This window comes from Convolutriloba macropyga, chromosome 14, assembly GCF_964194025.1.
Source record: "Convolutriloba macropyga chromosome 14, txConMacr16.3, whole genome shotgun sequence".
Lineage (NCBI taxonomy): Eukaryota > Metazoa > Xenacoelomorpha > Acoela > Convolutidae > Convolutriloba > Convolutriloba macropyga.
The window spans coordinates 3,171,810-3,195,100 of record NC_134481.1 but is presented as its reverse complement, the minus strand read 5'-3'; the positions used below and the strand labels follow the sequence as shown (position 1 = coordinate 3,195,100).

Genomic DNA, 23,291 nt, shown 5'->3' with positions numbered 1-23,291 from the left:
ACTAGTAGAATGAAGAAGCATTCTTTCTTTGCTGACACTTAGCTGCAATTTGACCAAATTAAAAAAAAAATTGAGGAAAAGTTCATTAAGCCATTATTTATTTAAAAATCAATTACTTTTAAAAGTCGAAACGATCATAAACTTTCAAGTAAAAAATTAAATGCATTACCTTGGAGCTGCTTAGGAAGTGAATTGGACCTATCACTCCTGAGCTTTCATTTGGTATGTTCTGTTCTTTATTATTAAATAAAGGTCTTTTTTCAAAAAAAAGACCGACTGATTGCAATCCGAAATCTTTTTTGGATTGTAACAGTCCAAGATTGGCCCAAAACTAGCCCTGTTAACGCTTAATGTCCGTTAGGAACTATTGATTTTCCGAATATTGTAGATATAGATAATTTGTTAGTTGAAAACTCAAAAAAAATTCTGCATTTTTGATAATAAACGAGTATAGCTAGCAAAAAACGGCAAAGGTTTAATTACAGAGCACTCTCAGCGGAAGTTGAAGTAGGAATAGCCCCCTTCGGAGTCTACAAAGATTGTACTAGTGATGTTTGGGTGTGTACTTTCCGCAAATTTAATCAAAGTGGACTAAAGAAACTTATTTCGTGCTGTTTTGGATTGAAAAGTTTGAATTTTGAAATATTTAGCCAGATTTTTTGACAAAAAAATTAAATCAGAATAATCAACAAGGCTTGTTTGTCCTTAAAATTAACGACACTAGTCTTAAAAGTTTCCACAAATTTTAGAAAAATTGACGAAAATTTTGGCAAAAATTCCGGAAAATGTGAATAAAACAACGTTAATTCACTCTGCTTTTTCCAGAAGTTTAAACCTCGATAACTCCCTGTAAAAAACGAAAATTAAAAAAATCTTTTTTATTCCATATTTTACGCTGGACGAGCTTTCTAATGATACCAGTCTCAACTCTTTACGATGAATATATCGATCGGTCAAAATTGTCTGAACAAAAAAACCATTTGAGTATATAGTTCCTCCCCCACAAGTGGGTCGGAACAATTATACTCTTTCTTTTCATTTTTTCATGTCAGTCTTCCTTTAAAAAAGCATGCTAGGAATGTTTCTAGCTTATGGTAAGCCGATGCGGACCCTGTTTTGAAGACCCAAAAATAGGTTGTTTCGGCTTATTGCAGCTCATTTTCAGAATTTTTCGATGGCAAGACTATTTTCAGACAGTAAAATTACAATGGCGCAGATTAAAATCATTTAAAAAATGTTTTTTTTTGTTCTCTTTTTACCATGAAAAATCTAAAACATGACATGATCAGAGTAAAATAATCAGAATTGAAATGCTATGGTTCAGTACTGAGTTTGCCTGTGGGTCGAGTCCGGGAATGGACAGAAAATCGTTCTCTTGATCGCCTTGTTGAATACTCTGCAATGAGGAAAATTATCTTTCGACTGAGGGAATATTGCAGAGGAGTTGAAAAAAAATTCTTGGGTAATTCTGAGGTTAGTTTGATGATAAAGAGCAAAATGTTGCTTACCATAAACATTTCAGTGAGGAGTTTTCTCCTGAAAGTGGGCACAAACTCGCTTGGACCCGAATCGATCCAAGTAGTCATTATAAAGTGAAGGGTTGTATTCAGTGCCTCAGTCGAACTAGTGTCAGAAATAGTAGTTGTGGTAGCTGTACTTGATGAGAACCAGTGATGCAAATCACTCTCTGTGTTTTCCTTTGCTAAAAAAGGGGAGAACATTGGGGATAAAAAACAACACTGAATCTCGTGAAATGTTAAATTAGTCATGATAAAAAAAGATAGAGGCCGTGTATCAACTTTACATTTTAATCAGTATTGCGCAATGAACTTAACTATTGACTTAAAAATCACACAAAAAGTGTATCTATTTTGCCCCCCCCCCCCCCCGGTGATTTTATGACCCCTATTATCAAGCACAAGCTTGATTTCCTTAATTTGTTTTGATTAATTGATGACTTCTGATTTGTTTTGATTTGTAAAATGTGCGGGTTTTATGTTTTACCCACGTGTGCAACCTAGTGTCATCTGGAAATCGCTTGTGAATAAGTAGTAAACATTGGTGACCCTTTTTACGACACACACATTGAAAGCAACCAAACTTCTGAAATTGAAACACTGAAAAAAGTAAACAAAATCAGGGAGTACTTTAAAAAATTTTCTCAATACTATTTCCATTGATCCTATAATTCAAAATGTTTGCTGTATTTTAGAGCCCTTTAGAAAGGAGCCGTCACTTAGCGACAATAACGAAGAACCAGAATATAGAAGATAGAGAGTTGAGAAAAAAAAAGAAGAAAGAAAGGAGAATAGTTAAGTACAAAAATGTGTAACGAGAAATGACGTCTACAGAAGATTGTCTCTCAGCAACCAAAGAGTCCTAATTTCATTTTCAAATTCTAACGAAGAACAAAGTTAACAAAAAAGATCAAAGGGTCTTCATCCGAAGTAAATTTTATATAATTGTTTACCTATAAAATACCTACTAATATCATATTTATATACTAATATCATATATATATATATATATATATATATATATATATATATATATATATACCTGGTATCTAATATAAGAAAAGTTTGTCCACGCTCCTGTTGAAAACAAACAGAAAAAAAAACAAGCTTTGCACTTTTTCGATTTGCAACATAATCTTCCATATTCCTAGATGAGATTAGCGTTCAATAACGTTTTTTAGTTTTCATGAAGCGTGTACATTGTTTTCAACTCTGGAGTAGATAGTGTTCATACACATACACACACATTCAAAAAAATAGAACAGCACTCACAATTTGCTTTTATCGTAGTTAATAATCAAGTTTCCAATTTTTTGATTCAAAAAGAATGTAAAGCAAGAAAGAACACAGCAATTACAGTCAAACGTTTTCTACTTCAGAGGGCACGTTAAAGAAAAACAAAAACTTCGGATTTAGGTTGTTCATTGCAAAAAAGATTTAAACGTCAAAGAATAATGGTCAGCATCAAAGGCGATAACAAACACATTTCGATATTATTTTTCCGTGAAAAGTTTGACGTTCTCTGACTATCTGCAAAGTTCAACAGACCCAACAAAGTTTAGGTTAAAAGAAAATCAGACCACACCACACTTCACTTCATTAAAAAAACAGGTCTAATTGCTTTTTCGCTCAAACTCAGAACAAAGGAGTTTTGTTTTGCAAAGGTAAAATACTTAAATCTGTAGCTTTTGTATAGAAGCACTCTTATCGTCCTGCCCCAGAACAATAACACCCTCAACACATTAACAGGACAACAAGAAAAAAAAGCATCTAGAGCAGCTATTTTACTGCAGCAAACAAACTGAATACTCTTACGCGTGTCCATTCAAGTTGCTTTTGATAATACTTGATTTATTCAGCAGTTACAAAAACCTAACAAAAATTAAAACTGACAAACTGATAGATCAAACAAGAACAAAGTTCAAAACTGTTGCAATAATCACCTGTATCATTATGCCCAGCGTCAATAATAAGAAAAAGGTTATACAACAACAGCTGCAGAGGAGAGAAGCAGAATGGTCTAGAGAAGCATCAATGTCAACTATCTTCAGTCAATGATTCGAGAGGAAAGTTTAGAGGGCATCGATTTGTCCTATGAGTCTCTTTCTCAACAAAAGCTGCAGTTAGACAAACTCAGCGACGACCTTTTTAAATACAACCTCACGCAAAATGAATTGAAAGAAATAATGGAGAAATCAGCAGAACGAAGTCTAGTTATCTTGAAGTGGAAAAAACATAGCAAAGACCATTCAAGAGAAGTTACTACAGACTCCGACAGCCATTTTCCAGAGCGCCAAAGAAGAGCACAACCACAGCAAAATAACAGTCAAAATGATGAAACCTCAACAACCCATAAACCCTATTACAATCGACAACAAAAGACATACAGTTTGAGAAACAAATCAAAAACAGAAAGCAGCACAGACAAAGCACCTACTCTCCCCGCGTCAGAAAAACAACAACAAAGCAGCAGAAATCCCTAACATGGACAGAAAGATGACGATGACATAGAACAAAATAATCAGTGGATAGGGAACGCTATCAATTCAGATACAACGTCAATGGGAGGAGGGGATACAACGTCAATAGCAGACAACAAAGACAGTAACGACAAGTATAACCCAAATTCCTATATTGAGTTTCCTCTGAGACATTTTGGGTACAGTGAGACAGACCAATCCAAATACAAACTTCACACAAATCCGCGAGAGAACATTACAGCTGAATGATGATTCAAACACAGAATGCACTTCGTCAAAGATGATAGCGAGTTTTCCAAACAATAATGGTGACCATCACATAAGAGCCAAGCAAGGAAAAAGCAATGGTGATGAGGATTCGACAAAATCCCGAGAAGCAATTGAAGTTAACTACAAAGAGCAAAACATTGGACCAATCACCATAAGACGCGATGTTGGTACCACTACATCAAACGACAAACCCAATTCCTATAAACACGCTAAAAGGGAACAAAAAATACACCAATCAGAAGTAAGTACCGAATCTGATTTCAATTCAAATCAGACATTTGACACTAACATCCCAAACCAACGGAAAACACTAACGAAAACACAGCCACATCAGCAACAATCAAGACAACAAAATTTACATCCTTTTAACAGGAAACATTCATCAAATAAAATCGCGCCTTTACACAGAATAAATCAACGGACAACAGACAATGACAGTGATTATCCACAATCAACAGACAATGAAAGAGACGATCATCAACTAATCGACAACATCAGACTAAGCAGTAGCACAATGCATTTTGAACTACAACCAAAAAGACAAGGAGCCAGAAAAGAGAAATAAAAATAGACAAGATCCATGATGTTAACCTCGCCTCAACAAATACCCACTTTCAGGAGACTCAAGGTCAAGTTGCTTCAAATATTCACAAACATGTTCTAAATCAACAACAGCAATTTCTTCAAAGCATCGATTTCTATCAAGATGCGAACAAAATCAATAAAAGTAACCAATCAAATGACAGAGAATTGAGCAGAAAAGCCTTCAACAACCTAATCCCAGAAACGAACAACAATCTTTGTGCAATTTTAATCTCAACGCACAAGACCAAAGACTACCAAATTACATCAACAGAACTGGCCAACAACAAGACAGACAGTTTCAACATACACAGACAACAGAAAACATTTTCTGGCCACGACAAGCACAACAACAATCTGTCACTTCCAGCATTAATCTTCCAAAAACTCAACTCAAATCCTTCAGCGGTGATCCATTGGGATGGCACGACTGGTTTAGTTTTTTCAAAGCCACAAAACATGGCAATGTAACACTGACAGTTGCCCAACGGATGACATATCTTCAAAACGCCCTCACAAATAGAGCCAAAGATAGCATTATTGGATACTCATGCAACGGAGAGTTCTATAATGAAGCACTGCAAGAATTACAAAAACGATTCGGGAAACCACAGCATGTTACAGCAGCTTACCTTGATAAGTTGGAACACTGGCCCAGACCGACCATTAATAACCCCGAAAGTTTTGTATCTTTTGCAGCGTTTCTTAGACAATTGGTTCAAACGTTTATACTTCACAATTTCACATCCGATCTTCAATCTTCAGCTGTCCTTAAGATTGCAAAAGATAAACTTGCGCCAACAATGATAATCAGATGGAACGAATACGTCCTGAGGCAAGCTACTCTTCAACCTAATTCAATACATTTTAGGGACTGCATCGATAATTACGCAGAAGCTTGCGAAGATTTGTCAACATAACAAAGACCAACCAATCAAGAAAACAGTTCTTCTAGAATATCAAACAGACTCTTCCAATAGCAAAGTAACAAAAGATGTCCTATATGTGGATACAGTCACAACCTAGGAAAATGCAACCAATTCCTCAATAAAGATATTAACGAAAGACAGCAAACAGTAAGAGAACTGAGAATTTGCCCAAATTGCCTAACCCAACACCCAAAAGGACAGTGTTACAGTCATTACCGATGTCGCATTGAAAACTGCAACGGATTTCATCACTCAACAATTCACAGAAACAACTTCAACAATTCACAGACATCTTGACCAACTCAGCACCAGCAAAGCAACCAACAGCAGCAACATCAACAACAAACACACAACCAGGTTTAAAACCAATCTGCAAACAATTATCACAACAATCGTCGTCAACAAAACAACGGACACCAAAAAAAGATAACCGCAAACAGATCACAGTTTCAACCACATGGATTCAACTATGGAAGAGTGGTTGGTTACAATCATAACAACAATACACGTAATGTTTTTGGTCAAAACAATAACACTAACTGTTTCAATCAGAATTACAATCTCAACAACAACAATGGAAGCACCTTCAAAAGAAATTATAACAATCCGAACAACTTCATGCTAAATACAAATTCACGACAACAGAACACCGGACATTCTCATAATCAAACAGACACACAAATTCAAAGCCAAAGGCAACAAAACTGTAACAACAACAGCAACCCACGACCACAAAATCACACATGCAGCAACAACCAAATCAGTTCGTGGATACAACCTCAAGTTCATCTTCAAGCCATTCCGGTTATCCTTTACACAGAAGACGTATCAATAGAAACAAATACTCTTTTGGATAGCTGGAGCGACAACACACAAATAACAAACTCAATGGCAAAAGCACTCGGAATAAAAAACACAGATCACATTGCAGTACCAATTTCTTCACGTTACGGAGAACACATCATAACATCAACTGAAGTTGGGAATTGGATCACTGAACAGCACCCGACCTCTTTTCAACCTACCGGTGTACGCCACGTCAGCATCTGACTTTCAAATGCCGAATGTACCCGTTGAGATGTTGAACTCTATATGCGCCGACTACGATCATCTTACCATCATCACATCTCCACAAATAGGAGATAACAAATAAGGAGTTTTAATCGGAGCGGATGCTTTCATAGCAACAGTACCACTCAAATTCACAACAGGACAACACGGAACGCCATACGTAGTCTTGACACAGCTTGGATGGACCGTTACGGGACCAATACCACAGAAATGCAAGCCAACCAGTAATAAACAGAAATCAGTTACAACATCACGCTTTACAACAGAATAAAAAACCAGAACAGGATATAGAGAACGACAAGCTTCAGATGTTTTGGACAATGGAGGAAAAAAATTTAGTGAGCGGAAAAAAGACACTGACAGCAGATGACAGGAAAGCTCTCGAAACACTAAAAAGGACGACATGCCACAACGGTTCCCGTTATGAGATCGGACTACCTTGGAAAGATGACACTAAGCTACCAAACAACTACTTTCTTGCCAAAGCACAATTACATTCACTTGAAAACCGACTTCAACAAGAACCAGACCTATTTTTTCGTTACAACCAAACCATCGAAGCAGACATTGAAAAAGGATTTGTTGAAGAGACACAACGTCAACCCAACTTTATGACTTCTCAACTTTGGTATCTTCCACACCAATCCGTTGAACATAAAATGAAAAAAAAAGTAAGACGAGTCACAAATGCAGCTTCAGTGTACAAAGGACATTCACTTAACAAAGCTGTTTTGACCGGACCAGATCTACTACTTCTTCTGAGATTTCGGCAGTACAAGATTGCAGTGATATCGAAGCGATGTTCATGCAAGTTGCCATAAGAACAGAAAACCAAGACGCACTCAGATTTGTGGAACAAAGATGAAGAGGAAAAAACTTTCAAGTACAAGAGACTAATATTCGGTGCACCTTTTTCCCTTTCATGTGCAATATACATACTCCACAGATGTGCAGAAGATATCAAATTAAGTAATCTTGAAGCCTACTCAGCCATAAGAAACAGTTTCTACATGGATGATTACCTTCAAAGTTTTAAGACAACCGAAACCGCAGCAATCACAACAAGAGAAGTAAAGGATACGTTACAAAAATGTGGCTTTAAGCTTAGAAAATTTTTTAGTTACGAACCAAACACCGTCATGAAAATAACTGGAGAAAATGCAGACACAGCGATAGAGCAACGTATTTTAGGACAAATGTGGAATGCCAAGGAAGATATTTTCATCTTCAAAAGACCAGACTTAAAACTGGATGTCAAAAGCACGCAACAACGTCAATTGCTGTCACTCGCCGCATCATTGTTTGATCCCCTTGGAATCATCACGCCGTTTTCCATTAGAGTACGATGCATTCTTCAATCAATAGTGAAACAAGGTAACAACTGGAATAATCAGATTCCAAGAGAGTTCCAACACGACTTACAGCAATGGGTCGGCAAATATGAGCAGATGCCAGAAATTTCTATTAGCAGGTGTCTGATCCCCAACCCAGATGGTAAGCATGAACTTCACATATTTAGCGATGCATCAAGTACAGCAATAGCAACGACAATATACATCAGATCAAGAAGCGCAGAAGAAATAACAACTCAATCTGTTGCTAGCAAAGCAAGTGTTGCACCCATTAAAACAACAACCATCTCGAAGTTAGAACTAGAAGCAGCAGCTATGGGACCAGAACTTGCTCTTTTGTTCGAAGCGAAATGACAGCACACTTTGACAAGATTCAATTCTGGACTGACAGTATGGTCACATTAGGTTGGATTAAATCAATAATACACCAAAAAGTTTTTTTTATTTGTAGCAAATAAAATTGCAAAAATCTTAGCAAACTCTAAGTCAGAAAAATGGAATTTTGTACCCGGTAAAGTCAACCCTGCAGATCACGGAACAAGAGGACTTTCGTTAACAGACTTGAAAGAAAAATGGCTGTCAGCGCTAAAATTTCTCTTAGAAAATACCGTTCCAAATTTCCAAAGAGACCAGCAATTTACAGCGACAAACGTTTTAGGTACAGAAACTTCAAACACAATTATTGACACTAATGATTTATCTAGCTGGAATAAACTTATGCGACGAACCGAAACAGTAATGAAAGCAGTCAATACTTTCCGAAAACGACCAGTCACCAACAGTTTTGACGACGCACGACGCCATCTATTAAGACAATCACAGCATAAAACTTTTTCTGATAGCAAAAGATACCTTGAACGAGGAAAAGAACTAAACAAGCGGGACAAGTTATTGCAATTCACCCCCTTCCTGGACAAAGTTGTTTTAATACGAGCAAGAGGCACCTCAAAGCACGCTAAAATACCCTACAGCCAAAAACATTCAATTATACTTGACAGTAAGAATAGTATTACTAAACTAAAAATTGAACAAGCCCACAACGTCTGTAGACAGCTTGGAACAGAGTTTGTCCGAGTACACCTGCAGCAAGATTTCATTATCATAGGTCTAAGACGATTTTTGAAACAACTAAGCAAAACATGCTTCATTTGCCGACGATGGAGAGCACAAAATATTACTCCCCTCATGGCCGACCTCCCCAGTTTCCGATTCGCAGAGGCAAAGAAACAATACCCTTTTCTAAGTGTTGGCTTAGACTTTTTCGGACCCTTTTACATCAAGCACCGAAATCGCAAATTGGAAAAACAATATGTATGTCTGATCACCTGTCTTGTCACTAGAGCTGTGCATCTGGAGGTTTGTCAGACATTGGACACAGATAGTTGCCTACTAGCCATAAGAAGATTTGTATCCCGACGAGGGTATCCCGAACTAATCATTTCTGTCAATGGATCAAACTTCACATCATCAAAAAAGATGTTAAATCTGAGCAAAATCAGTATTGACAACAACTACATCAAGTCCCAGTTACAGCAGCAAAATATTTCATGGAAAATGAATCCACCTCTAGTCCTCAGTTCGGCGGTATATGGGAAAGGCTCATTCAGTCTGCCAAACGCACTTTGCTCATAATTTTAGGCAGCCAACAATTGAAAGCCGAAGTTTTTCAGACAATTGTAGCCGAGACTGAAGGACTTCTCAACTCCAGACCATTTACATATGTCTCCTCAGACACAAACAATGAAGAAGCACTAGCCCCTAATCATTTCTTATTAAGACGCCCTTACAGCCCTTTCGCACCGTTGACATCAACCAGCCGAATATTTAGTAAAAAGGAGTTCTCTTACTCACAAACATTACTGGATCATTTTTTGAAACCTTTGCAAAACAGAGTACACATCAGATCTTATCAGCCGACCAAAGTGGAGAACAGAATCAGAACGATTGAAAGAAGGCGATTTAGTCTGGTTATTGCAAGAGTTCACTCCGAGAAGTATTTGGCCAATGGGTCGAATTGCGAAATGCCACAATGGATTGGACGGAATAGCACGATCCTTCGAAATCAAGGCATCAACTGGAGAGCTGAACAGACCAGCAGTCAAATTAGCTAAAGTTTTACACAATACTTGAAAACATTAAGGTTTAAATTTCAAACAACATATTGGTTTTTATATTTCGATAATCATCGCATCCAAAGTAAGCGTGTCAAATATTCAACTCTGGACGAGCGCAAAAACAATCGATGATACATGAAGAAGTCAACAACGCTGTGAAACTGCAAAACAAAAAGAGAATTTTAACTTCCCTAAGTCCTTAACTTCCCTAAAACTACGCGGAATCCAGCTCAAAGTATTTCTTTGCCCTCACCGACAACAGTCATCATCAAGTTTTTGTTATTTGCCTTTATATGCCAGTTCGACAAAAAATGACGTCTCCGGAATCCAACACACATAATTTTGTCAACAGCCTTCAGATCGACGGAGTATAGACCTTCACAATCAACAGAGTTTACAGTATATGCTGCCAACAATCTTCGATTAAACTTCAACTTTCACAGCCCCCATGAAGCCTAATAATTACTTTCACATATCCTTGTCATTCAACAACACAATTTTCCAACCACCACGCATCAAATTAAAACGTCGATGCAAACGTATGATTATCAACTTTCACCGACATATAGCCGGTGTATATGTGTCGCCCCGGAAGAGTGTACAACAAGTTTACACATACACACACAGAGAAAGCCTAAAACGCCCTCAATTATGACAACAGATCATCTTAACAGCTTCGACATTACTGCACGCGGCTCGGAGTGTTTAAGCACAAGCTTGATTTCCTTAATTTGTTTTGATTGATTGATGACTTCTGATTTGTTTTGATTTGTAAAATTTGCGGAAGCTATGTTTTACCCACGTGTGCAACCTAGCAATTCATTGTAATCTGGAAATCTTTTGTGAATAAGTAGTAAACACCCTACTTATAGACGATTATGCGTTGTGAAATAGCACGTTACTATGTTAAAAATGGCATGCGAGGGGCGTGAAAGAAATTATATGCCCACTGAGCTGGGTGGAGGAGGGGTTGCAGAAACAGAAAAGATCCCAAAATCGTTTAAGTTAATTACAAACAGACGATCATATTCCCCCGAAAATAGTGGTCATAACCTATATCCCCAATTATGGTAATTATACTACAATGGAGGACTATAAGATCGTGGGGGGAGGAGGGGGGAGGGGAGGGCTATGACAAGAGAACTATCGCCAAAAGACAGCATTGAGAAATAAAAAAGAAGACTATTATACGAGTGATCGTAACGACGCTTCGATTCAATAGCTTTTGTTTAATTGTATCTTACAGTAATTACTCCTTTTTAAAACTGACCACTAGTCTTTGACAACAACTGCAACATCATTTCTCATATTTAAAAAAAAGAAACTCATCCCATTTTCACACTTTGAAATTCTAATTCCATTTATCAATTATTAAACATTTAATTAAAAATTTGATGGTAGCTATATCTAACTAGGTGGACTTTGCATGTTCCTCCCCCTGCCTCCCAAAAACATTTGCAACGACCTCTACCCCAAACCTAAGATGCCGAAAAAAAATTTAAAAGTTGATACTAAATCTTCAGTATGTTTGGTTTTGAAAGAATGCTATAGAATGCTAACTTTCGCCCGGGCCGAGGTGTCCACCCCTAATACACCGTTATTAAGCGAGATTAGGGTGTAAAGCGTTTTCCACTCTTAAATAGCAGGGAAAAGAGTGTAAGAGTGTAATTTTTAGAAAATTACACTCTGTTTACACTCTTTACACTCTTCATTCCACTCTTTTTACACTCTTAAAAATTACACTCTTTTGTTCAATTTTTAGTGGGGAAAAGAGTGAAAAGTGTAATTTTGAAGTGATTACACTCTTAGAAATACACCGCTATTTTTAATAAATTACACTCTTAGAAATACACTACAATTACACTGTTTTGTCCACTTATTTCCTTCTTTTCAACGGGTGTAAATCTTATCCAGGCTCCGCACGGAAAAAAATTACAGAAATTTGTGCTGCAAAAATAAAAATTTGATCTACGTCTTCAACCCAGAATGAAGAGGAGGAGGATACAGATGACAATGAAGCCTTTTTTTGTTAGTTTTTTTGGTTTGGCTTATTTTTGTTCTTCTTTCTGCAGTAGAAGAGACTTTTGCAGGTTAATGGCATGTAGTTAGAACGGCTCTGTCAGTTGTTAGCCCATTTTGTTCCCGTGATAACGTACCCAACGAATTTGTGTAGAGGTAAATGCTCATATTTTGATTTGTTCACAAAATTTTAATGAACCGTCGAATTTGATGAAGAAAAGGTCGAACTTCATGAAAAACGTCTGTTAATAACTTTTTGAGGAAGACGATTTAGAAAGTCTATAAAAGCTCATTTTGTTGCCGTGTTAACGCACTCTATGAGTTTGTGTAGAAGTAAATGCCAATATTTTGATTTGTTCACAAAATTTTAAAGAACCGTCGAATTAGGTGAAGAAAAAGTCGAACTTCATGAAAAACGTCTGTTAATTACTTTTTGAAGAAGACGAGTTTGAAAGTCTATGTTAGCTTTTAGCCCATTTTGTTGCCGTGATAACGTACAATATCAATTTGTGTAGAATTAAATGCCCACATGTTGATTTGTTCACAAAATATTAATTAATCATCGAATTAGTTGGAGAAAATGTCGAACTTCATGAAAAACGTCTTCGAATAACGTTTTGAAAAAGACGAATTAGAAGATCTATGTTAGCCCATTTTGTTGCACTGGTAACGTACTTCTTGAGTTTGTGTACAAGCAATTGCCTAAATTTTGATTTGTTCACAAAATTTTAATGAACCGTATAATTAACTGAAGAAATAGTCGAACTTCATGAAAAACGTCTGTTAAAAACTTGTTTAGGAAAACGAGTTAGAAGGTCTATGTTAGACTTTTTTGTTGCCGTGATAACTTATTTTATGAGTTTGTGTAGAAGTAATTGCCCATATTTTGATTTGTTCACAAAATTTGAATGAACCGTCTAATTAGGTGAAGAAATAGTCGAACTTCATGAAAAACGTCTGTTAATAACTTTTTGAAGAAGACGAGTTAGAACGTCTCTGTCAGTTGTTAGCCCATTTTGTTCCCGTGATAACGTATCCAATGAATTTATGTAGAAGTAAATGCTCATATTTTGATTTGTTCACAAAATTTTAATGAACCGTCGAATTTGGTGAAGAAAATGTCGAACTTCATGAAAAACGTCTGTTAATAACTTTTTGAGGAAGACGATTTAGAAAGTCTATAATAGCTCATTTTGTTGCCGTGTTAACGTACTTTATGAGTTTGTGTAGAACTAAATGCCAATATTTTGATTTGTTCACAAAATTTTAAAGAACCGTCGAATAAGGTGAAGAAGAAGTCGAACTTCATGAAAAACGTCTGTTAATAACTTTTTGAAGAGGACGATTTAGAAAGTCTATAATAGCTCATTTTGTTGCCGTGTTAACGTACTTTTTGAGTTTGTGTAGAAGTAAATGCCAATATTTTGATTTGTTCACAAAATTTTAAAGAACCGTCGAATTAGGTGAAGAAAAAGTCGAACTTCATGAAAAACGTCTGTTATTAACTTTTTGAGGAAGACGATTTAGAAAGTCTATAATAGCTCATTTTGTTGCCGTGTTAACGTACTTTTTGAGTTTGTGTAGAAGTAAATGCCAATATTTTGATTTGTTCACAAAGTTTTAAAGAACCGTCGAATTAGGTGAAGAAAAAGTCGAACTTCATGAAAACCGTCTGTTATTAACTTTTTGAGGAAGACGATTTAGAAAGTCTATAATAGCTCATTTTGTTGCCGTGTTAACGTACTCTATGAGTTTGTGTAGAAGTAAGTGCCAATATTTTGATTTGTTCACAAAATTTTAAAGAACCGTCGAATTAGGTGAAGAAAAAGTCGAACTTCATGAAAAACGTCTGTTAATAACTTTTTGAACAAGACGAGTTTGAAAGTCTATGTTAGCTTTTAGCCCATTTTGTTGCCGTGATAACGTACAAAATCAATTTGTGTAGAATTAAATGCCCACATGTTGATTTGTTCACAAAATATTAATTAATCATCGAATTAGTTGGAGAAAATGTCGAACTTCATGAAAAACGTCTTCTAATAACGTTTTGAAAAAGACGAATTAGAAGATCTATGTTAGCCCATTTTGTTGCACTGGTAACGTACTTCATGAGTTTGTGTACAAGCAATTGCCTAAATTTTGATTTTTTCACAAAATTTTAATGAACCGTATAATTAACTGAAGAAATAGTCGAACTTCATGAAAAACGTCTGTTAATAACTTTTTGAGGAAGACGATTTAGAAAGTCTATAATAGCTCATTTTGTTGCCCTGTTAACGTACTTTATGATTTTGTGCAGAACTAAATGCCAATATTTTGATTTGTTCACAAAATTTTAAAAAACCGTCGAATAAGGTGAAGAAGAAGTCGAACTTCATGAAAAACGTCTGTTAATAACTTTTTGAAGAGGACGATTTAGAAAGTCTATAATAGCTCATTTTGTTGCCGTGTTAACGTACTTTTTGAGTTTGTGTAGAAGTAAATGCCAATATTTTGATTTGTTCACAAAATTTTAAAGAACCGTCGAATTAGGTGAAGAAAAAGTCGAACTTCATGAAAAACGTCTGTTAATAACTTTTTGAGGAAGACGATTTAGAAAGTCTATAATAGCTCATTTTGTTGCCCTGTTAACGTACTTTATGAGTTTGTGTAGAACTAAATGCCAATATTTTGATTTGTTCACAAAATTTTAAAGAACCGTCGAATAAGGTGAAGAAAAAGTCGAACTTCATGAAAAACGTCTGTTAATAACTTTTTGAAGAAGACGATTTAGAAGGTCTATAATAGCTCATTTTGTTGCCCTGTTAGTGTACTTTCAGAATATATATAGATCTTTTTTCCACTTTGTTTATTTGATTTCAAAATTTTCAATAATTAGCGATTTAGGGGCCAAAAATTTGACAATTTTGAGTTACCTTGACTAAATTTCCCACTTTGTCAAGACAAAACATACAAGTTTTTGGTATCATGGTAAACTAGATTTCACGCTTCCAACAACCATGTTATTATCTTTTTAAAGTATTGCCAAACAAGAGAATGCGAGAGCAATGTAGAGACCGAAATCAGGGTCGATTTTCGCAAAATTTTCGAATTTTCAAAGTTGTTTAGTTTAATAACTTTTTTGTTACCCGACGTATTTGAAAGTATATTATATCATTTTCTTGCCCATTTAATCCTCTTTACGAATGTATATTGGTTGAAAAGCTTCGGCTTATTTTCATTGCCTTATTTTCCAATTTTCCAAACTTTGCTGAAAAAAGCAAAATTTAGCCAAATTGTCAAAAATTGAGTTTTTATTCCTTTACTTTTTTAACTTTTTTTAACGCCAGGTTGATGCCCCAGTTCATGCTGATTCCAAAACATATTCATTTTTTAAATTTGGTTCAGTAGTTTTCGAGATATAAGCCTTTTTCGGACGCATACCAGGCCCATGGGTCCCAACCTCCAGCCCCCCCCCCCAACTGCAAACCTTTTTTTAAATGTGTTCCCGTTCGATCTTTGAAATCCCGTTTACTTAGTTAGATTCTATATGAATCCAGCTTTCCAATGATATACTTTTTAAATTTCAAGTTTTGAAATGCTCACTTCATAGTTGTTCACCATAAAGCAGGGTATGAAAATTTCGTTTGGTGTGTTGCCTCACAGGTAACGTGACATGCTAATTGTGAGTCAACACTGGTGGAGACGGCATCACCTGCATCCGCTCACTGAACTGCCATGAATAGAGCATTTGAAATTGCGCAATGTATACGAAAGTTCCAAAAGCTCAGACAGTAAGCCGGAATTAATTTCATTAGTTCCAATAGGTCGTTGTACGATTTGGACGGATGTGTTGGACGGGCGTGTTGGACAGATGTGTTGCGATGGCGGCACAGGGTCGCGATGGCGGCACGGTCGCGATGGCGGCACAGGGTCGCGATGGCGGCACAGGGGCCTGGCGCGGCCCATCGCTCCGTTTCGATGGGACCCATACAAAAGTTATATCGTTGGAAAGCTCTCGTCAAGGCGAACTCGATAGGCTATATGCCAGTACCCAATACGCGCTTAATACTATATCTGTACTATTATACTATTGGTGGTTTGCTGCTGCTGTGTTATTGAGCTTTGTAAATTTGTTTCGCTTTCAGTTGAAATGGATCGCAGTCGACTGGGTAACCTCCATGGGAACAACAACTCAGCCCCGCCTAAGAAAAGGCTAAAACCGCTGTTTGCTAACCATCAACAGCACGGACGGCTTGTGAAGGACAACATCGACGGCACCACAACTGAATTTATTTATAATAATTTTGTTGATGAAGAAGAGGTCCATACCGCGATAGTCGGCGATTCTATCTTCGACAGCATATGTGTTCAGAACTGTGTTGCCTATTCCTTATCGGGGGGGAAAGTTAATCAGTTTTTTGTGTTGTTGGATACCTTGGCCGTCTACAGAAATGTTATCCTGGCTGTAGGTGGTAACAATCTGGCTGCGCGCAATGGACCGGGCGAAGATCCAACTGATGTATTGCAGAAAATACGGGCCTTATACAGTGCCATCAGAAATTTGGCGAACCGTCCAAGAGTGATCGTGTGCACTGTACTGAAGCGAAACTGCACTCACTTTAACATCCAACGTTTCAACGCGCAACTAAGCCAGTCAAACTTGCCTTTTTTCAAGCTGCACAAAGAAGTGCACAAAGCGAGGTCTTTTTTACCTGACGGCGTCCATCTAAACGAGAAGGGTAGAAAGGAGCTTGCTTGCGCAATCAACAAAGCCGTGCGAGAAAATCAATTGAATTAGCTTAAATTTGATTGCTTTCTTTGACTACTTGTACCTTTGTTTTTTTATTACTTTGATTTATTTGTACTATTGCAATTTGATTGCTTTCTTTGACTATTTGTACTTGCACTATTGCAATTTGATTCAATTTACATTTGACCGATTTTGACAAAAAAAATTGATTACATTAGTAGTAGTAGGTGCTAGGTGTATTAGGCGACACACAAATTAGAAGACACGCCAATTAGCTGGCAGCTTTCATCAAGACGACGTGAAAATGACCAAAATCGGAACTGTATAATTAAAGTTGTGTTATTAGAAGCGTCGACTTAATTACGTTCGGCCGTCATAATTTGTTCGGTTGTGATAGATTCATATCAAGTCCCACGAGCCACGGAGGCATGGCTATGTTAGCTAGCAGTAATAGCCTATTAATGTTTGTTTCACAACTAAAGAGTGCTACATTTACCGCTTAATGCGCGGGTAATTATCGTGAATTGCGGTGTTCGAGTTGTTATATTTGCTCAAGTGTCGGCTAAAAGGTGTGTCGTCTAATTTGTATGTCGGCCAATTGACCGGCCACGGTAGTAGTAATAGTAGTAGTAGAAAATTAAAATTGACGAACGTTAGCGGGTGTTTCTGCCCGCTTCGAATTTCCACTAAGCGGATTTTTTCCGCTTCGACCTTTATTGTAAAATTTCAATAAAATTAAAATTTACGAACGTTAGCGGGTGTTTCTGCCCGCTTCGAACTTCCGCTAGGCGGATCTTCCGCTTCGACCGTTATTGTAAAATTTCCATAAAATTAAAATTGACGAACGTTAGCGGGTGTTTCTGCCCGCTTCGAATTTCCACTAAGCGGATTTTTTCCGCTTCGACCTTTATTGTAAAATTTCAATAAAATTAAAATTTACGAACGTTAGCGGGTGTTTCTGCCCGCTTCGAACTTCCGCTAGGCGGATCTTCCGCTTCGACCGTTATTGTAAAATTTCCATAAAATTAAAATTGACGAACGTTAGCGGGTGTTTCTGCCCGCTTCGAATTTCCACTAAGCGGATTTTTTCCGCTTCGACCTTTATTGTAAAATTTCAATAAAATTAAAATTTACGAACGTTAGCGGGTGTTTCTGCCCGCTTCGAACTTCCGCTAGGCGGATCTTCCGCTTCGACCGTTATTGTAAAATTTCCATAAAATTAAAATTGACGAACGTTAGCGGGTGTTTCTGCCCGCTTCGAATTTCCACTAAGCGGATTTTTTCCGCTTCGACCTTTATTGTAAAATTTCAATAAAATTAAAATTTACGAACGTTAGCGGGTGTTTCTGCCCGCTTCGAACTTCCGCTAGGCGGATCTTCCGCTTCGACCGTTATTGTAAAATTTCCATAAAATTAAAATTGACGAACGTTAGCGGGTGTTTCTGCCCGCTTCGAATTTCGACTAAGCGGATCTTTTCCGCTTCGACCGTTATTGTAAAATTTCAATAAAGTTGAAATTGACAAACGTTAGCGGGTGTTTCTGCCCGCTTCGAATTTCCACTGAGCGGATCTTTTCCGCTTCGACCGTTATTGTAAAATTTCAAAATTAAAATTGACGAACGTTAGCGGGTGTTTCTGTCCGCTTCGAATTTCGACTAAGCGGATCTTTTCCGCTTCGACCGTTATTGTAAAATTTCAATAAAGTTGAAATTGACAAACGTTAGCGGGTGTTTCTGCCCGCTTCGAATTTCCACTGAGCGGATCTTTTCCGCTTCGACCGTTATTGTAAAATTTCAAAATTAAAATTGACGAACGTTAGCGGGTGTTTCTGCCCGCTTCGAATTTCCACTAAGCGGATCTTTTCCGCTTCGACCGTTATTGTAAAATTTCAATAAAATTAAAATTGACGAAAGTTAGCGGGTGTTTCTGTCCGCTTCCAATTTTTAGACCTATAACTTAAGATGAAGTAGAAATTAGCAGTTATAATTAGTTGAAATTAGAATACCCATAACTTCTTGAAGATTGATGGCGATGGTGGATTTAGGCGTGAATGTACTGCGGTAGGACACGAGGTGAAAGTTTTTTTGAGCTGTCATCTTTTATTACATGTTGTGCTTTTTAAGAAACCTTTTAGAAATTTTTATAATTTTTTTTCTATTCGATATAAACTTTTTTGGAACTCAAAAATGTTTTCAGTTGAACGGCTGATATGCTGCAACAAACAAAAATTGTGTTCAGACAGAATTTTCTGGGTTTGGAAAGTGGTACTGCGATTGAAACCAGGTTTCTTGAAAGTCCTTTGTCTGAAATTGAGCAACTGTGGCAAGAAATAAAACAGCTACGTGAAAAAATAGATGGCTTAAGGCAACGAGTAGAAGACCTAGAAGTTGAGTATATTGAGTTCTCGGAAAGCAATGAGGAGTCCAGCTACACGACAACTGCTTCCATATCAAGTGCTGAAAATATGGAGCCGATGAATGGATTTTATTAATTTTTGTTTCCTCAAAGGTGAAGTGTGAAACTTTCGTAGTGTTACTTTGTTTGACTTTGTTTTTCTTATTCTCAGAGCTTGATCTTTTTGATAATGATAGTCGCAAAGCAATTCATGAAGCAATTCATGAGTTTGATTGAAATTGTTAGTAATTGTGCATGAAGTTGATGTTTTTTGTCTTTTCGCTTTCTTCGTTGGATTGCAATTGACTCTCAATTAAATGAATGTTGACTCGAACGTCTTTGACAATTTTCTCCGTTATTTTTTAAATTTCTGGATTGATCTGTTTTTACTGACCTAACGATTTCAGAAATGCCAATGAAAATCGAGTTTGTTTTCCTGACAGCAGGTTGTCAGGTGTTAAAAATTGGGTTATTTGATGGGCGTTGGCTCAAGAGCTTTCAAATAAATGATCGATTGAAATTAGAGATTGATGGAAAAACTAATCTGTTGATCGATGGTGATGAAATTGAATGCGTGTTGTTAAAACACGGGCCTCCTGCGGCAATGCAAGTTGAATTCGAGCGATACCAAGAAATTTATGGGGCTTTCGCACAACAGTTTGAAAACCCAGTAAGTGGTACCCCACCTACAGGTGCAAAGTGGACCCTCAGCCAAGGTGGGACACCGACTACAAGGCTAGCAACTGCAAGTCCAAGGGTTTTGGTTAGAGCTCCTCTTTTTTCTCTCTGTGAAAGAGTTATCGCAATAAATATAAAACATTTGCTGTCTAAGAAGTCAATAAAAGATAAACATTGTAATTTTTTGCGAGAAATTTAAGCAGATAAAATATCATAGCGAGTGACTACTGCAATCGTTAAGCTACGATCCGAAAAATTGGTTGATTCGTTGTCAGTTCTTTGGTTTTGTCAGTTAAAAACATTCTTGTTTAGAAATGCGCTAATCATGAAAGATTGCTGGAAGTTCTTAATGAGGACAAAAAACTCATCGCAGAGGTTATACAAGCATATGAGAAGACGGTTTTGTCCTGCAACAGAAAGCTGGAGAGCGAGCTCCAGAAATTGAAAACCATTGTAAGATCTTGCCTCAGTAATACAAAAGTTTTGACCAATTTTTTGGTAGAAGTGGTTTCTAGCAAGTTTTTATAAAGTTTGCTCAATTTTTGCGCTCAGACTTTTCTGTCAAGAAATGTTTATTTTGCCAAGTTTTGGATAGATTCCAAACTATCTGTATTTAGAAAGATCTCAAGAAAGTTGATGCAGACAATGACACAGAAGAGGCAGGTATAGCTATACCAAGTTTTTATGAGGAAGTTGATTTGGATAATTTCCCAACAACTTCAAATCCGGAAGAACTGGGAAGAAATCTGCGAACAGCATTATGGGGCGAGAAGGGTCTACAGAGGGATATCATATCCCCAACCCGAGAAAGCGAAGTGCGGAAGCCTGCTTCTCCCAAGAGAACAAAAATCTTTAAAGGTATAATGATCAAAAACTAAGTTGTCAAAAACTGGGTTTCAAGAATAAGTTGTCGGAAGTTCAAACTGATTTTCTCAAATGATTTTTTTCTGTTTTCGTTTTTGAAGTTTTTTGTAACCATTTTTTATGATTGATTTTCCTAAAAAGCTTAGCTTAGGTGTGTTTTCCTCTGCTTAAGGCCTTGTACAGAGACAGTTTCCACCTCGTCTTTGGCCAGATGCGTACAATGAAGCTCGTTTGGCTGCCAACAGAGCTGGCATGGATTCACTTCGATACAAGAAACGAAAATCTGATCCTTTTTGGGTGAATCAAATGAGGGAAAAGGCAGAGGCCAAGAAAAAGCGACAGGGAAAGAAACTCCCCGAGACTTCTCAAAGTTGTGTAGATTTGAGCGAATCCGAGACCGAAAGCAATGAGTTTCCATCCAATAATCAGGAGTAGCAATTGTTGCGAGTGATTTTTGAAATTTGAAAAATTGTAATTGAATCAGACGTTAAACACGGTAAATTTGAGTTCCTATATGTAAGTGTTGTCTTTTGCGGAAGCACGCAAAAGTGTTACAGATGAGAATTTGTGCTACTTTAGTTTTAATTTGTCTTCTTAAAGGTGCTATTTCTCGAATTGGAAGTTTTGGATGAAATCAACTCATTTAAGTTGTTGAAAATCAAATCACTTTTTTTTCAAATGATTTAACACAAGAACAATTTTATGCAAGAAATACTAATTGCAGATTCGCAGAAAAAACATAGAAGTAATTTCGCTCTAGCTAGTTTGAAAGTTTTAAGATAGTTAAGAATGAAGAAAATTGAATTGTAATCAAGATTAGGAACCGTTTGTAGTGATTTTAGAATCGGCTGTTTTTCTTTAGTTCTGTTTTGAAATAAATTGTAATTGAGTCAGACGTTTAACACGAGGTTGATTTGGGTTCCTATATCCTATACGTAAGTGTTGTCTTTTGCAGAAGTACGCCTAAGTGTTACAGATGAGAATTTATGCTAGTTAGTTTCAGTTTGTCTTCTTAAAGGTGCTATTTTTTGTATTGGAAATTTTGGATGAAATCAACTCATTTAGGTTGTTGAAAATCAAGTCTTTTTTTTTCAAATAATTTAACACAAGAACAATTTAATGTAAGAAATTCTAATTGCAGATTCGAACACAACATAGAAATAGTTTCGCTCTACTTTGTCTGCAAATTTTTAGATCGTTGAAAATGAAAAAAGACAACTTGAGATCTGAACCAGCGAAAAGCCATAACCTATTCGACTCTGAGGCTGAAAGAGAGGATAGTATAAAGGATAGCATTTTGAGGGACAACTTAGCATGGCTTTTTGTGAAAGACAATTTGATTCTTATTACTTACAGCAGCACCAAGTGGCCTAAGAAAATAAAACCCTCAGAAATGTTGAGTTTAATTGAAGGAGAGAGTTACAACCTGCAATTTAAAGACCAATCTGTTTCTTGTCGTTTGTTGTCTAAAGGCAATCATAAAAAAGTAGAGGAAGCGATGAAGAGTTTTCAAGCAGAACTAGACGGTGGCAAAAGTCCTTCAGAATTGCGCAAAAAAGTTCTAGCTGCGCCGAAGGCTCCTGTAGTTGATGATGTCAACTTTTTGAGTCGTTCCCGCGCTCCAGTTATGAGCAGCAGAGAAGTCTGCCTAGGACAATCAACTGAGCGGAAATCAAAAAAGGCTAAAGTCGAAAAGTTAACGCAGCCAGCCGTTCTCCAGGGCAGCCAGAACAAGAACATGGTAAAAATTAAAGGTTTTCAATAATTTTAATCACAAACCAGATCATATGGTTCCAGTTGTTTCTAAATCAAAATCAGTCGCCAAATTAAATAAACATTTATGCATACATACATACTTCCATACATAAATACATACATACAAACATACATATATAATAATTTTAATCATCGCAGACGTCAGTGGGTGTTTCTGCTCGCTTCGAGTTTCGAATTTTGGTGTGATTGGAAAATTTGCTCTTTGCGTTTTTAGCAGCCCTCTGATAATCTGAGTTTCTCACAACCTTGCTCCAGTTCTTTACCTGAGATCAGCGCCAACATGGTTTCAAACAGTGGAACCAACAAAGACGATTGCGGCCCCAATTGCTCTTTTTTAAAAGAGTATCTCGATAATCACGTTCTGGAGATGAACGAGTTGATGAAAAGCTTTGAAGAGAAACGAAAGATCGACGACAAGAAGCGCGCAAACCTGTGTGCAAGAATTGACGAGAAAGTTAGATTATTGTTTGCTTAACAATTTGGTATCACTCAGCCTTAATTGCTAGACCTTTT

The 23,291-nt window shown here is 36.9% G+C and overlaps 1 protein-coding gene across 1 annotated transcript in view; it reads right to left on the bottom strand.

The window, feature by feature from the left end:
* Positions 1–23,291, bottom strand: part of LOC142353380 (uncharacterized) — a 109,381-nt gene that overhangs the window by 59,510 nt on the left and 26,580 nt on the right. Inside the window, exon 2 of the mRNA XM_075405611.1 lies at positions 1,509–1,702. Within this exon, the coding sequence (XP_075261726.1) occupies positions 1,509–1,702 (194 nt within the window). The remainder of the gene's footprint in view (positions 1–1,508; positions 1,703–23,291) is intronic.